At 44.2% G+C, this 17245-nt stretch overlaps 1 protein-coding gene across 1 annotated transcript; it reads left to right on the forward strand.

Annotated features, from left to right (window-relative positions):
- Positions 1–628: 628 nt before the first annotated feature.
- Positions 629–5200, forward strand: CD24 (CD24 molecule). Its single transcript, XM_081526898.1, has 2 exons — positions 629–771; positions 3546–5200. The coding sequence occupies exons 1-2, from the start codon at positions 703–705 to the stop codon at positions 3711–3713; spliced, it is 237 nt and encodes a 78-aa protein (XP_081383024.1). The 5' UTR covers positions 629–702; the 3' UTR covers positions 3714–5200.
- The last annotated feature ends 12045 nt before the right edge of the window (positions 5201–17245 follow it).

Below are 17245 nucleotides of genomic sequence, written 5' to 3' on the forward strand. Positions count from 1 at the left end.
GGTGCTCCGAGCGCGGGCGCCGCCTGCGAGCACCACCGACCAGCCTGGGAAGGGCGCGCGCGTCCCGGCGCCCGGTGCCCCTTGCCAGGTCCGGGACACCCACAAAGCCCGAAAGCTCCCCTTTCCTGTGGGGCGGAGATTTGAGAAAACCCAAGTTGGGGTCCGCGCAGCAGCTAGAGCCGGGACTGGAGGCCGCGCGCTGCGCGGGAGGCTCAAGACTTTTCTTTTGGGGGATAAGATGGCAGATCCGGGGAAACAAAGGAAACTTGGGCCCGGGGCTGGGAGCGGCGTGTGTGGCTCGCGAGTTCGCCCCGGGTCCTGTGTGGGAGTCACTGGGCGGCCTGCGCCAGCCTGCACACTGCCCGCCCAGGGAAAACATAAAGCATCCCTCCGGGAGCCCGCGGCGCCGGTCGCCCACCTGCCGCCCCGGGGTCTCCGGGCCTGCGGATGGAGAGGGCGCTGGGAACACGGCGGGGGCCGGGAGGCAGGGAGGAGGGGAAGCGGCCGGCGGGCGCGCGCGGGGGGCGGCGGTGGAGGAGGGGAGCGCGGGTGGGCGGGCGGCGCCACGTCACGGCTATTGTGGCTGGCCCGGTATATAAGGTCCCGCCCGCCGGCCGCGCTCCCCACCTTGCCTGCACCCCGCCAGCGATCTTTCGGCACCCAGCAATCCAGCGAGACGCGCTGCGCACCGACGGAGCGGACATGGGGAGAGCGATCGTAGCCAGGCTCGGACTGGGGCTGCTGCTTCTGGCGCTGCTCTTACCTACGCAGGTGAGGTCCTGGCGCCCGGCGAGGGGGCTCAGGGGCCGCGCACGAGGCGGGTGGGACCGCCCCCAGGGAACTGGTCTGCGCCCCCACCTTCGGTTGTGGACCCAAACTATGAAAGAGAATCTAGTACAATCTGATCTGGGGGGAGAGGGGGCGGCAATTTGGAGCCCACTTTCCACTTCCTGGCAGGCTGCCCCCACCCTTTAGGCAGCCCCGAGAACAAAGCACCTCCACGCGTGGGCTAGGAGGACCTTGCCCCACCCCAGGTTTCGCACAGCTCTTCACAGGCTGCCTGATGCCCACCACCTGCTTTCACGCAGAGCGGGAAAGAATGCGCCCTCCCCACCCCTGGAGCACCCAGAGACCTCAGGCCCTTTGGGGAGGTCGTCCCTGGATCCCACGAGCGCCCCACTTCCCTGTACGAGTGTCTTCACGTCCCCTAGCACATCACACAAAGAGAGAGGACGATCCTCTTCGGGGGGCGCAGCTCTCGCCCATCCTCCACTCAGAGCTAGTTCGTGGTTCCCGAGCAAGCCCCAGTTACTGACCCTGTTAACCCACCTCAGTCCCGCGTGTTTCGGGACTGAAGTCTGGGGGTGGGGAGCCTCTCCTGACCCTGTGCTCTCCTGGGGGCGACCTTACAGGTCACCAACGGAACCCTCTGTTAGCCAGATAGACTATCTCTGGACAGGCGGCGGATGGGACATTTGTGTCCCAAGTCCCCACCAGGCTTTGTCCCTGTCCCCGCGGCCTTCTCAGATCCTCTGTCCCGGGAACACATCTTGCCTGCGGTGTCCGGCGGAGGGGTGTGCGGCGGCCGCGAGGGAGGCCAGCGGCGGCTGAGCCTGAGAGACCGAAGTTGGGGGGCGCTGGGAGGGCGAGAAGGGGCATTTGTCTCCGGTGGCTTGGACTTGGAGGGTAGGTAGGGGTGCCCGACCGATTGGGTCTCCATCGCCTTCCGTTGGGGCTTTCTGAGGAGTGTCTTCTGAGCACTTCTTCCGAAAAAGTTGGGTGCGCCAGGTCCCCAGACATCCAGCCGCCGGGCTCACCTGGGAGCGTAGCCTGAGAGAAGAGCGCTCCTCGTCTTCCGCTCCGCGGACCGGGTAACTGTACCCTATTGTTTTGCGGGTCGGCTGCTCTCCCGAGCCTTTCTCTATTCCTCGGTGGGGGAGGGGCGTGGCCACTGGAAACGCTGGTCTCTCCCACCCCGCCCCATCTCCTTTCCCAACCAGATTCCCTCCCACACCCCTACATTTCAGAGGGTTTGAGGTTAAGCAAATAAATCTTTGGTAGCTTAGTAGGGAAATTTATGTTTACTGTCAATTTCATATATTAACATTAGTTTTTTTCGTTGGTGTAGAGGACCCTTTGATTCTCCTATGGATGCACTGGGCTCTGTTTTTTGTTTGTTGGTTTTTTTAAACTCACCTGATGCACCAAGGCTTTGTTGGATAAGAATAGATTACCTTCAGGGATCCCAAATCAGGTCTTGCCCTCAAATAACGAGCCCTGTTTTAAATTGTTCCTCATTATTAATGCTTTCCTTTTACTGGGAGTGCTTTTATTCTTGGTAGCACACTCTATTGGGTAGGTGCCAAATAAATATATTTGATTTCACTGAGATTTTAAAAATTAGTCTATTCTAGGTAGGATTTATAAAATATTTAGTCGATGTTTGCTGAATGTCCTTATGGGTCTTACAACAAAAGAAGCTGGGTTTTCTATGGATTTACAACAAAGGATAAAATGGTTTTATCTTTGAATTGATAGTAGCCAAACATATATGTGGCCCAGACCTGCTTGGTGCCAGGTTCTTGTCCTGGCTGTAATCAGAAGCCCTTTAAAACCCTCTCTTGCAGTGAGAGCTGAAATCTCCCATCTGCCTTTGTTCCCTGACAAAGGAGAGATTACCACGTGCCCTGCTGGACTGTGCATTTTATGACTTGAAAAATAGTGTGGTGAATGATGCCACTCAGGCACTGGGGTGCTGGGGGACCTTGGTCTTTGGCCACAGTGCTGGGCTTAGTGACCAGGCAGGAAGGCTGCTGCTCGTGAAACCAACATCAAACCTTCTCATCTGTTGTGAGGTCACTCTGACTTCATGATGCTTTGGGTGAAATCATTTTGCCTTAAGGCAGAGGCTCATTATATTTTCAACTTAAAACAAATATTGTGGCCATTGTTGAGAAAGGCTGTATATAATTTCCAGGGAAATTCCTGTTCAAAGGAGCAGATAAGATACCCAGGGCCCCTTAAGTTTAATGCAAGGTTGTATTAAACAGGTAGGTGAAAGTTACCAAGTGAATTCAGGAAGACAGAAACTCAATTCTCATGTCTCAAATTACTGTATTTTAAAATCCAAATTATTAGTGCAACTTTAAAACTCCCCCTTCTTGAGAAAGTAGAAGAAGCCTATTTGTAACACCAGAAAGTCAGTATAATCACAGAAAGTGGGTTAGTTAACTTGGTTCCTTATTACTTTATAAAGAATTAAGGGTCAAGTCATACACTTGGGAGTTACATAGTTATTGAAGAACATTTTCATTTGCTTGTTTTTGGTTATTGTTACTTGCGGTCATTAATCATCACTAGGTACTTGTTTTTGAAACTAAAGGATCTTGGTGGGACTAAGAAATTCAGAATGAAATGATGTGGGTAAGGGAATAATGGAAAAAAAAACCTGAGACTGTATCATCTATCTTAATGGCATATTAAATGTATATGGAGAGACAACTGTAACATGGAAATTGATCAGTGTAACTTTTTATATATTTTAGACTTACTCAAATCAAACAACTGTTGTAACACCTTCAAGTAACTCCTCCCAGACTACCTCACCTGCCCCCCATCCAACCAATGCCACCACCAAGGCAAGCGATGGTACTCTGCAGTCAACAGCCAGTCTCTTTGTGATCTCGGTCTCCCTTCTACATCTCTACTGTTAAGAGACTCAGGCGAAGAAACATCTGTACTTCACCATCTTCTAAATCCAGTTCAAATGGCATCTATACATCCTGTGTGACAAAGAAAAAAAAAAGAAAAATCTTCATTGAATTAATCTGCTAATTCCACACCTTATTTAATTGACAGAAATTATTGAGGATCCCAAATTTGTTTGAAGAGCATGTGAAGGGTTTGACTAGATGATGAATGCCAATATTAAATCTTCTGGAGTTACCTGTACAGGATGAAGAGAGACAACGTCCAAAATTAGTTGAGATGATTTCCTTAAATGTGGCTTAAGAAGTATGGACACATAAAGCTCTACCTTGAAAATGAGAATAGATTTTATCTTACTTAGAGATAAAGAATGGGCTGTGGAACAGAGATTCAGTTTGCATTTGGTTCGTTAAATTTATAAGGCCATAAAACAATTAGGTAAAACAGAAAGCTTCTGTGATTCTATTTGTATGTACATTAGCAGGAACTTCTAGGAGTTACTGTAAATTCTCAAAGTGTTGTTTCAGCAGTACTAATTTAATGCTGACCTATGATAGATAAAGTTTTATGTTAAACTATCAACTGTTTTCTTGGGAACTGAACTTTTCCTCTGGGGCTTTGGGCTGACATTGCATTTGACTTTTTATATAGTGCCAGGGCAATGATGGATTAATCTACCCCAAATTCAAGCATAATGAATACATTTTGCTTACATACTATTCCTATTCAAAAAGAACACTAGATTCATTTAAACAGATAACAAAGAATAGAAGTACATTGCTGTCAATGAATTTCAAAATATTTTTTATTTCTGCATACATTGAATAACTTTTACAGTTTAAAAAATGATCTGTTTTGAAGGTAAAATTGACAAATTTTGAAATGAAAAAGGCTAATATGTGAAGGAGCCAAACTGTAAATCAAATATTTGTGAAGTCAGTACTGGAAGCTTGCTTACATTGAATTTAGAAAAACTTTTATACTCTTTTCTGTAAATACTTCTTTTTAAACTGAATCAGAGTAGCCACATTTGGAACACTTTCTGTTATCATTTGGTATTTTTAGATAGTTAGAACCTGGTCCTAAGCCTAAAATGGGCTTGATTTTGGAAAGTAAATCTTTTCACAACTGCCTTGATGCACAGCAACCTTTTTAAAAATAGACACTCCCTAAAGTCTTTTGTTCACATGGTCACACACTGATGCTTAGATATTCCAAAATCTAATATGGCTACAGTAGTTTTGAAAACCAAAGTCATTTTTTTTTCCATCTTTAGAAACCAACACTGGAATAACTATATCCAACAGATCTCAAGCTACTGTGTGTGTGAATGAACATTCCCTTTTGTTTCACACCTGAATGCTGTATATCTGTTTTGGATTGTATATTGTGTTTGTGTATTTATGCTTTGATTCATAGTAACTTTTCATGTTATGAAATTGATTTGCATTAAACACAAACTGTAAATAAAAAGAGATGGCTGAAAGAGCAATCCATTGAATTATAAGTTTTTCCCAATGCCTGGAATACTTTGTGAGTTTATCATGGTTGTATGAGTATTTAAACCACTAGAGACATACCTCAATATTTTCCTATTAAACAGAACATTACAGTTAACCTGTTTTGCGTTGGCAACTAGCAACATGTCTTGATTAAAGGATTCACCTGAAAGCTGACATCTTTCAGGCTTTAAGTGGGCATCCCTTACTCAGCAACTATTGAATGCCAGCTATGTGTCAAGATACTGAAGTTTTGATTGAATGCTGAACTTGCTCGACAAGGCTTTTTACTATAATTGAGAAAAAGTATACATAATGACAAATAGGCAGTATACTGGCAAGTAGTGCTGTGAGGAAAACAGGCCAGGGTGGCAAGTCATGAGCTGTGACTGAGTGATTATGGTGTCTTAGACATTTAAGCTGAGGTATGGAGGATCTGGAGGAAAATTCCTGGCGGGGGGAACAACACATGCTAAGTTGTTCAGTCTGCTTAATCACTGGCGCTATTTTCATATCTGTACAGGGGGCCACAGTTCCATCTGCTCCTTTAGTACTCCTGAATTCTTTTGACTCTTATTAAAGTGTAGTCCTGAACTTCCACTGCTTAGTTACTCAGTCGTGTCCAACTCTTTGCAGCCCTATGGACTGTAGCCCGCCAGGCTGTTGTCTGTCCATGGAATCTTCCAGCCAAGAATACTGGGGTGGGTTACCATTTCTTACTTCACTAGATCTTGAACCAGGGATTGAATCTATGTCTCTTGTGTCTTCCGCATTAGCAGGTGGATTCTTTACCACTAGCACCACCTGAGAAGCCCTGGACTTCTAGGACTAGCCAGAAAAAGGCTGGAATTTGGTAGTGAGTTCCTTGATCAGAAGAAATGTGTGTGTCTCCATGATGGTTGATAGGATTTTCTGTGAGTCCAAGGATAGTAGTTTTGGTAGAAGCATTGTATGTGGGGAAGGCAAATCCATATTCAGAGTAAGTGTTTATTTAAGAATAAAATGCTACCTTTCTGTGATGATGTGGTCCCATGTAGTCAATATTCCACCTGGCTGATCACCTCAAGCAATGGAGCATATAAGGAACTTGGTGTTGGTCTCTGATGTAGCAGATTGAGCACTCAGCAGTGGCTGTGACCAGATCAGCCTTCATATATGCCAATGTTGCTGGGACCATGCATAATCTCTGTCCTGCCATTGTGGCCACTTTGCTCATGAGCCAAGTGATAACCAGAATGGTTGGGGGACTGTATCCACATAATTGGCCATCTTATCCACCTGATTATTAAAATCCCTCTCTGCTGTGGTTACCTTTTAGTGAGCATTCACATGGGACACTAATATCTTCAGATTCACATTTGGAGAGGTCTATGCACATATCTTTCTCAGCCTGCCTTGTCACCAATTTTCCAATCATTGTTTCCAAGTCCATCCAGCCAAACTGTTGGCCACAGACCATGAGTTAGTATAGATTTACACCTCTGGCCATTTCTACTTTGAAGCAAAATGAACAACCAGGTCCACTGCTTTTAATTCTGCCCACTAGAGGTATTTCCCTTTACCACTGTCCTTCATGAAAGAGGTTGTACAGCTGGAGCTGTCCACTTTGAGGTGTTGCCTGCTTATTGTACATCACCTTCTGTAAGCCTGGTCCAAGTGTTCTCTTCCTCAGTCAGCTGGTCATCGTTAACTCCTCATGAAGACATAGGTACAGACTAGGAGAGAGATGGTAATGTAGCAAAAATACAGCCCAGGCGCATTTGGACCACTTCCTCCTGTAAATTACTAGTATATTAAGTCCCCTACCTGTAAACTTTCAAATTGTGAACTTTCAAAGAAGATGCAAACATGAAGCTTACTAATGAAGAACTGATAGAATTGGAGGCCCAGAGAAAGGACAAAGAAAAATGAGAGGAAGAAGTAACTGGAGAACTGAAGACATTCACGATGCAGGAAATGGCGGGGGATTGTCTTTATTTGAGGAACCACTGTTGGCTCTGAGGCACAGGACCCAAACTTGGAATGGTACATGAAGGTCGCAGCAGCCATTCAGAGTGCAGTCCAGTGCTACCGTGTCATCTGTGATTAGAAAAAAGGAACTACTACCTGGACATCGCTGGATCGTTTTTTTCAAGGGGTAAATAGAAGGAAACAGAACCTGTGCCATCAACATCAGGCATGAATGAAATTACAGCTTGCCCTCCATCTCCTATTGCTAACAATCCTTCAGCTCTACCATCTCCCACTTCCTCTCCCTCTTCCAGCCAGTAACTCCTCTTGCTTATCGACTCAATGCCAGCCCCTGTATGCCAGCTGTTGTACTGTACTACCGTACTTTTCAAGGCACTGTACTGTAAGATTAAAAATGTTTTCTTTATTTTTTTTGTTATTTTTTTTATGTATTGTGTGAAAAGTATAAACCTATGACAGTACAGTACTACATAGCCAGTTGTGTTCATTGAGTACCTAGGCTAATTTTGTTGGACTTACAAATTGGACTTACGAACGTGCTGTCAGAGCAGAACTCGTTCCTATGTAGGTGACTTACCGTATGTATCTTTAGGGCCTCCTGACGCTCAATATCATCGATGCCATCTTCGTTTGACAATGGGGTGCTATTGTGCACAGCCAATTTGATGGGTTGATGATTAGTCCACACCCAGGTCATCATGGGTAGCTCAGGTTGCATAGTGGTCTGTGGTTACACATTCAGTCTTTTTATAAAAAATATTTATATGTATTTGTTTATCTGGCTGCCCTGGGTCTTAGCTGTGGCACACAGCATCTTTTGTCTTCATTGTGGCATACAGGATCTTTTAGCTGTGGCGTTTGAACTCTTAGTTGCAGCATGTGAGATCTAGTTCCCTGATCAGGGATCACACTCAGGCCCCTTGCCTTGAGAGTTCAGAGTCTTAGCCACTGAGCCACGAGAGAAGCCCCTCAATCCCCTCAAGCATTCAGTCTTTCCTAAAGCTCAGCCACAAGTCCAATCCTGTTTCTTTAGGAAGGGTTGCTGCCTGCAGAGGATGGCAGAGCTTTGCTCTGAAATCTTGAAACAGACTATTGATACCAACCCTGGGTCTAATATAAATTTATAGAAAAGCAATGAAAAAATTGAGTTTAGTTTTTTAAGAAGTAATCATCGATACTCATGGAGAGCAAAATATAACTAGTTTTTCAACTGTTCTTTGAAAATAGCTTTAAACAAACATGAACTGTTTTATTAGAAAAATACCCAAATTTCTATTTTGGGGTTATACTTTAAATATTCACGCTGAAATACTAGTCATGTAATTTGTGGCTAAATTGAGTAATGAGTAGCCATTGTATGGGTGTCTCTCGAACTAAGTTGAGCCTTAGCAGATAAAAGCAGATAAGTTAGAGAAAGGCAGATAGTTGCTATGCCATAGGGTTAAGATGAGAAAAATCTGTTTAGAACTAAACATATTCTAAACACACACACCCAATGCCATCGTCCTTAAAATAGAGCTCAAATATTTAGGTAGCTGAAAAGTATGTGTTTTTCATTTCTCATAGACCTTATTTGGGGTTAGCTTGATTATTTTTGGATTCTTTCTTTAGTAGAAAGAGAGTATTTTTTCTAACTTTGGTAGGATGGCACTTTTTGAAACAACACAATCATCATCATGATTTACTTGTCAGTTTCTCTTCAAATTACATCTAAATTTAAAATCATGCATTTCTAAGAAACTTTAGGAAGTTTCCACATTTATGATTTTGCAAAGAAATCTCTTTGTGAGCCCAAAGGTTTAATAGTTATGCCTGTTAGCAATTGGCAGATGTTAAGGTTTGCGGAAACCTAACATGTCCAAAACTGAACTCATTACCTCCCCTCCACAGACCCGCTGCTTTTCTATTCAGAGCACCTACCTGCCAAGTCACTCTCATCACAAACCCAGGAGCTTCCGTCCTCTTCTCTCCCAATCTCCAATCAGCCACAAAACCCTGTCACTTCTGAATCAGAAATGTCTGAACATCCTGCCTCTCTCCCAACTCTGCTGCGTTCCTCTGACTTGCATCCTCTGTTAAAGCCGTGCCCCTCCGCCCTTAGTCTTTCCACCCTGTGGCGATTCTCTGAAATATAGATCTGATCATTTTGCTCCTAACTTTAAAAGTTTGGCTGGCTATGCTTTGCTGATGGAAGATAGAATAGAAACTCCCAATCACAGACCATAAGGCTTTTCCATAGTCTGGTCCCAGCCCAACTTTTCAGCCCTATTTTCAGCCACACTGTGTTGCCCACTGTTCTCTGACTCAACAATGTCTTTTTATGCCTCCACGGCTTTGAATGCCTCCACGCACCCAGCTGAATATAGTGGTTAAAGGCGTGGATGCTAGAGCCAGGCTGCCTCAGTTTGACTTCTAGCCCCGCTGTGACTAGTGAAAGGAGCCCAGGCATGGACATAAATTCTCTGTGGCCCAGGAGTCTTGTCTGTAAATGAAGTTGATAATAATGGTACCTATCAATAAAGTTTTAGAAGAGTCTGGTACATTGTTAGTACTCAGTAAACACTGGCCAGCATTCTTTCTTACAAATGTGTGGACATTGACTTGTCTATGCCCCTTGAAGGCAGGAACTTTGCCACATTTCACTTCTGGATTCCTGATGTGTGACTGAGAGTAGGTGCTCAGTTAATACTGAGTTAGTAAAACAGCCAGCAGTGGTATCCTAGTAGCAGTGTAATTGGGGGAGGGGAAGGAAATCCTCTGATACTATATCAGGTCTTGGGGGGAAGCACAAGAAGGTAGTTAGGGCTATTTCTAAACAGGCTGGTCCCTAGAGGCTGCTCAGCTTTCATCAGATAGGCAACCTGCTTATCTGCAACAATGGTTCTCAACTCTGACTACATATTAGAATCACTTGGGAAGCTTTTTAAACAGGTGATGCCTGTCACCTTTGCCTACTTAGAGGGTTCTGATTTAATTGGTCTGGGTGGAGGTTAGTCATCAGTAGTTTTAAAAAGCTCCCAGGTGATTCTAAAGTGCAGCCAAATTGTGAAGCACGGGCCTGAGAGCAGCTTTGGGCAGCTCTGCTCTCTTAGACCATTTGGCTGGCAGTGGCTGGGGAGTCAGACACAATCCTGGCTCCTGGATTCAGATCCCTGTGACTACCAAAGATGCTTACAGCAGGGCTGTGCTTGGAGACAGGTAAGGTCACTTTAGTCTACTGTTTGGATTTCTACCCAACTCAAAAAGGACACAGAGACTCATGCTAGAGTCCTCTGGTTCTAGCGCCTCAGCCAGCATCATGAGTAGATACAGGTGCCAGTCCTGGTTCTGAAAACTTGCTCCATGGGCCCTGGAAGCCTCTCTGGGCGTAAAGAGGATTGGGCTTTTTGGAGATATTTTCTGGTTGAAAAATATAAAGATTCCATCCAACTTAAATTTCGTGATTCAGATCCCTGCCTCTCCCCCCGGCCCCCCACCCCTGAGCTTTTGTGAGCTTGTTCTCACATCCATGAAAAAATTGATTCAGTACTCCGTGCTGAGTCTACAAAAATTAATGCAAATTCATTGTTATTGCTTGAGGAGATACCAGGCATTCATCATACTCATTGTTTTGTTATTCGGTTGTCATTTTGCATTCTACTGCATTTTCTGAAGACTTGGAAAAGGGTTCTCGTAATGATAGATTAGCGCAGTCTAATTGGTAGTTGCTGTTCATTTTAAATGATATTGCAACAACTTCCAACTGTTTGACTGGGCTTGTGAAATGTGACCAGTGACACAACCCTTGTTGAGGCTTGGGTGTGAATGCAGTGAGGAAACAGTTTCCCTTTTAGCCTCATCATTGACACTGTGTTTATCAGTATGCATTTGGTTTTGTGTTTACTTATGACTTATTTATTCTATGTTTTATTCCAATTAAAAATTTTTTTTGAGTCCACTTATAGAAACATGCATTATACACCAGGTTACAAATAGATGAGGAATTTGAGGTAGAGGATAAACAGGGGTAGAAGGAAACCATGAATTCATGGATAGGATTTGAGAACGCTTGTCGTAAGGTCATGAGTAGCTCCTGTAGTCACTGGAAGAAAAGAGCTATGATTAGAAATAGAAGCTTAATTGCCTGTGCATTTAAAATACGTGAGTAAACCAGAAGTACCATGTTCAGGGGAAAGCTTCTAGTGTGGATCTGTAGGAGGAGGCTTCTGGGTGAATACGGTCAATGTCATTGACACCATTCCTGCAGTGGTGGCAACAGCAAGTTTCTAATGGATGTCTATTTCTAATCATTTTCATCCAGACAAGTGACATAGCAAAGCATAATTTAGCAGACATATTTTTTTCAGCAGCCAAAATAGTGTTAACCAAATCTGTGCCTCTTTAGTTGAATATTTATAGGAAAAAAAACAGAATATTTAGAGGAATATATGGCCAACGTGCTCCATGAATATTCTTTTTTGTAATTGAGTTTTTTTTTTAAAACAAGTATTTATTTGGCTGCACTGGGTCTTAGTTGTGGCACGGGGGATCTTCGATTTTCCTTGTGGCATGAGGGTTCTTTAGTTGTGGCACTTGGGGGATCTAGTTCTCTGAGGGGATTGAACCTGGGCCTCCTCCATTGGGAACTTGGAGTCTTAGCCACTGGACCACCAGGGAAGTTCTATAATTGAGCTCTTTATATAAATCAAGCAGAAAATAATGGCAAATGGCATGTATCAGTAACTATCCTAAATGCTTTTACATATAATTGTCCATTTAATACTTGACATATTTCTATGTAGTCAGTGCTACAAGCATCACTATCTTTTTATGAGGAAACCCAAACAGAATGACATTCCAGAGGAGGAAATGGCAGCCCACTCCAGTATTCTTGTCTGGAGAATCCTATGGACAGAGGAGCCTGGTGGGCTACAGTCCATAGGGTCACAAAAGTTGGATACTACTGAGCAACTAACACATTGATTGTCCTAGTACTTTGTCCTAAAATAATCTTAGGACAAATACTGTATGGTATCACTTATATGTGGAATCTAAAAATTACAACAAACTAGTGAATGCAACAAAAAAGAAACAGACTCCCAGATGCAGAGAACAAACTAGTGGTTACCAGTGTGGGGAGGGGCAGTACAGAGGTGGGGGATGGGAGGTGTGGGATGGGCTCAAGGATATGTTGCACAACATGGGGAATATATCCAATGTTAGTAACAAATAAAAATGAAAAGTAACCTTTAAAATTTGTATAAAATATTTTTAAATTAAAAATGAAATAATCTTAGGAGCTCTGACAAAAACAAAAAAGAAAGACATTCCATAGCTTGCCCAAGGTCACCCCATAGTGAACTGGTATTTGAAGCCATGTCCCGTGGCTCCTTGCTCTTAGCCATTGCACCATCATCACCTCTGTTGAGAGTTTGGGCTCATCTTCTCTGACAGGATCACGGAGTATGGCTTTTCCATTTGCTGTTTAAGAAGAAATGCATACGTTTTTACAACTTGTAAATACAGTAAAGCTGACACCATGTCCTGAAAATAAAGGAGAATGCTCAGGGCTGAAGAGCAGCCATGGCATGTCCACACTGGGGTGTCAAACAATCTGTGACACAGGCCACGGGGATCTATGGTTTTCAAGTAGGATGTGAAAGGACCCCCATGAGGTACATGGGGTGGGAGCAGATGATGAAGGAGAAAACTGAGCAGACTGTGCCTCACAACCTTTTCCTCTCCACTTCCCTCTTCCCGCTCACCCCCTCCCAAGCAGAGCACTGCCATGGTGATCTATTTCCTTTTTAGGGTTTATGTCTGAATGTCAATTAGGCAAAAAGTTCCAAGGCAAAACAAGTAGAAAATTAGTGTTCTCTGACATTGCAACCACAATAATATTTTTCAATCCCCAAATTTACTGCTGCTTTCTGATTATGTAAGCAGTATATGTTCATTGCTAAAAATAAGGGAGAAAAAGTACAAAGAAGAAGGTACAAATCATCTATTATCCTACCACCAGAAGTAACTACAACTTGCATCTTCCAGTCTTCCCTTGCCCACCCCCCATACATTTATACAGATACATGTGCATACAAACATATATTTCAACAAAATTGTTTTATTACATGCCTTTTAATATAATTATTATTGCATCAGTGGTCATTTCTGCAACATGTTTTAAAAATATCTACATAATATTATATTCTTCAGGTGTCTTATACTTCATCTGCGTAAGTATCTTCTACTCAAACCTGTTCTTGAATATTTAGATTGTATCCAATGTTTGTGCATGCGTGCTAGGTCACTTCAGTCGTATCCGACGCTTTGTGACCCTATGAACTGTAACAGTTCCTCTGTCCACAGGAATCTCCAAGCAAGAATACTGGAGTGGGTTGCCATGCCCTCCTCCAGGGGATCTTCCTGACCCAGGGATCAAACCCACACCTGTTATGTTTTCTCATTGGCAGGCAGGTTCTTTACCACTAGCCCCACCTGGGAAGCCCAACCAATGTTCTCCCAGTTATAAACAAATAAATAAATAAATAATATTTTAATAAATATCTTTTTACCTAGTTCTTTGCTTAGATCTCTCTTTCCTTTTTTTGAGGGGGATGAGGTCAAACCATTTAACTGAGGGGCTTTGGAGGAGAGTTGAAGGGCTGGGAGGACAATGAGATTTCCTCACTTGGATCACTCCAGCTTCACAATTGCTGGAAAGCTCTATTTCCTTGTTTTTCTCCTCCAAATCTCTTCACTAGTATTTCCATTTTTTAAAATTGTAACTTGACTTTTTTTTATATATAAATTTTGATTTTACTTTTTGGCTGTTCCTTGTGGCATGTGGGATCCTAGTTCCCTAACCAGGAATTGAACCTGCGCACCCTGCAATGAAAGTGTAGAGTCTCAGCCACTGGACCACAAGGGAACTCCCTCCGTTTCCTTTTAGTGAATTCTTAGGAGTAGGATTTTTTGGCAGATGTTGTGTCTGCCACCTGGATCCTCTCTTCAGGACCCAGCAACTCATTTCCCCACTTCTGAGGGTGTGACTGCTGACAGCTCACAACGGATCCGTTCCCAAGACCTCCCTTGGCTGAAAGAAGTTGCCTCTTGTAAGATTTTGCCCTCCTCCAGGGCAGTTCACATCTGGTGGTTGTGGTTGTGGAGGTCAAAAGGCCCAGTCTCCTTGCCATGGTCTCAGTCAGCTCTGGCGTGCCAGCCCAGCTCCAGCTCCTGGGATCAGTTCAGTTCAGTCACTCAATCATGTCCATCTCTTTGTGACCCCATGGACTGTAGCACACCAGGCCTCCCTGTCCATTGCCAACTCCTGGAGTTTCCTCAAACTCATGTCCATTGAGTCGGTGATGACATCCAACCATCTCATCCTCTGTTGTCCCCTTTTCCTCCTGCCTTCAATCTTTCTCAGCATCAGGGTCTTTTCAAGTGAGTCAGTTCGTTGCATCAGGTGGCCAAAGTATTCAAGTTTCAGCTTCAGCATCAGTCCTTCTGATGAATATTCAGGACTGATCTTCTTGCAGTCCAAGGGACTCTCAAGAGTCTTCTCCAACACCACAGTTCAAAAGCATCAATTCTTCTGTGCTCAGCTTTCTTTAGAGTCCAACTCTCACATCCATACATGACCACTAGAAAAACCATAGCCTTGACTAGATGGACATTTGTTGGCAAAGTAATGTCTCTGCTTTTTAACATGCTGTCTAGGTTGGTCATAGCTTTTCTTTCAGGAGCAAGTGTCTTTTAATTTCATGGCTGCAATCACCATCTGCAGTGATTTTTGAGCTCAGAAAAATAAAGTCTGTCACTGTTTCCTCTGTTTCCCCATCTATTTGCCCTGAAGTGATGGGACCGGATGCCATGATCTTAGTTTTCTGAATATTGAGCTTTAAGCAAACTTTTTCTCTCTCTTCTTTCACTTTAATCAAGAGGCTTTTTAGTTCTTCTTCGCTTTCTGCCTCTGTGTATCTGGATTATTGATATTTCTCCCGGCAATCTTGATTCCGGCTTGTGCTTCATCCAGCCCGAGGTTTCACATGATGTATTCTGCATATAAGTTAAATAAGCAGGGTAACAATACACAGCCTTGACGTACTCCTTTCCCAATTTGGAACCAGTCTGTTGTTCCACGTCCAGTTCTAACTGTTGCTTCCTGACCTGCACACAGATTTCTCAAGAGGCGGGTCAGGTAGGTGGTCTGGTATTCCCATCTCTTTCAGAATTTTCCACAGTTTGTTGTGGTCCACACAGTCAAAGGCTTTGGCATAGTCAATAAAGCAGAGGTAGATGTTTTTCTGGAACTCTCTTGCTTTTTCGATGATCCAGCAGATGTTGGCAATTTGATCTCTGGTTCCTCTGCCTTTTCTAAATCCAGGTTGAACATCTGGAAGTTCACAATTCACTTACTGTTGAAGCCTGGCTTGGAGAAATTTGAGCATTACTTTACTAGTGTGTGAGATGAGTGAAATTGTGTGGTAGTTTGAGCATTTTTTGGCATTGCCTTTCTTTGGGATTGGAATGAAAACTGACCTTTTCCAGTCCTGTGGCCACTGCTGAGTTATCCAAATTTGCTGGGATCTGGTAGGGGCTCTGTTTCTGATGCATTACAGCCCAGCTGGTGTTTCTGCCCAGGACCACTTCCCTCCCCTTCGCAGGTGTTGACTCTCAAGGCGTCTCCCCACCACCTCTGCACGTGATCTCCTGTCAGCATCTGCTCCCCTGGGAACCTGACCTAAGACAAAAATATTACATATGGTTTTAGAGAATTCTAAATAGTGTTAAAACAACAGGGATATGTCCTTGTTAATAGTTCAAATTGGTGGGCCTGTCTGCAGAACTGAAAGGAAGCTAGAGTGGTAGTAGCCAAGAAGGGGAGGGGAAGAACAGTGTAAGATGAGTGTGCAGAGTTTTGCAAGGGCCAGACCATGAAGGACTTTGCAAAGTGTCGCACTGGGGCATGGCAGGAAGCAGATGACACATCAGGTTGGGTAATGTGAGGACAGTTCAGTGATGAGATGATTTTCAAAGGTGTGGACAGAGTTTAGTAAAGGTTGATAGGCATGGACATTATCCCTGGTGCTAGCAGGGTGCCCTTAATGACCAAAGCTTGAAGGAGCAGGTACTGGAACTGAGCTATTCACTGTGTGGAGAGGGCTGCCTGCCAGGAGCTGTGGCTTTTCAGTACCGGGATGCATTCATCCTGAGGTGACTGGCAGAGGGGAAGGCTGGGGAAAATGCCTCAAATTTACCCTCCTTCCACCCTCCAGATCTCCTACTGGTCCCTTCCGTTTGCCAGGCCCTCCTGGAGCCACAGAGCATGTTCCATTAGGTCACCCTCTAGGGACAGAGCAGACGGGGTAAAGCTGAGTAGAGAGTGAACCAGGAGAAGCAAACCACAGATCTCCAGCCTGGCCATGGACATAACCTTGGATTTACCCTAAGAGGCTGAATGGTGTCCATCCCCCCCTCCCCATTTATATGTTGAAATCCTAAGCCTAGTACCTCATAATATGACTGTATTTGGAGATAGGACCCTAAAAGAGGTAATTCAGGTAAAATGAAGTCATATGCTGCTGCTGCTGCTAAGTCGTTTCAGTCATGTCCGACTCTATGCGACCCCATTTACGGCAGCCCACCAGGCTCCTCCGTCCATGGGATTTTCCAGGCAGGAGTACCGGAGTAGGGTGCCATTGCCTTCTCCGGAAGTCATATGGGTAGGCCTTAATTCAATGACTGATGTCTTTGGGAGAAGAGAATAAAACACAGACATGCACAGAGGGAAGACCGTGTGAGGACAAAGAAGGTAACACCTACAAGTCAAGGGGCGAGGCCTAAGAAGAAATCAACTCTGCCAATACAATTTCCAGAACTGTGAGAAGATTAATTTCTATTGTTGAAGCCATGCAGCCTGTGGTGTTTTGTTATGGTAGCCCTAACAAACGAACCCAAGAGGAAAGTCACTGCAGGTTGGGGGTGGGGTGGGGTGATGTGATTAGATGTTTATTTTGGAAAGATGCAGCTGAGAACTGATTAGAAACTGATCAGGGTAGTTGCAGTTCAGTTTAGTCACTCAGTCA

The sequence above is a fragment of the Giraffa tippelskirchi genome, chromosome 9 (assembly GCF_054371585.1).
Source record: "Giraffa tippelskirchi isolate mGirTip1 chromosome 9, T2T-mGirTip1v1.2.pri, whole genome shotgun sequence".
Taxonomy (NCBI): Eukaryota; Metazoa; Chordata; class Mammalia; order Artiodactyla; family Giraffidae; genus Giraffa; species Giraffa tippelskirchi.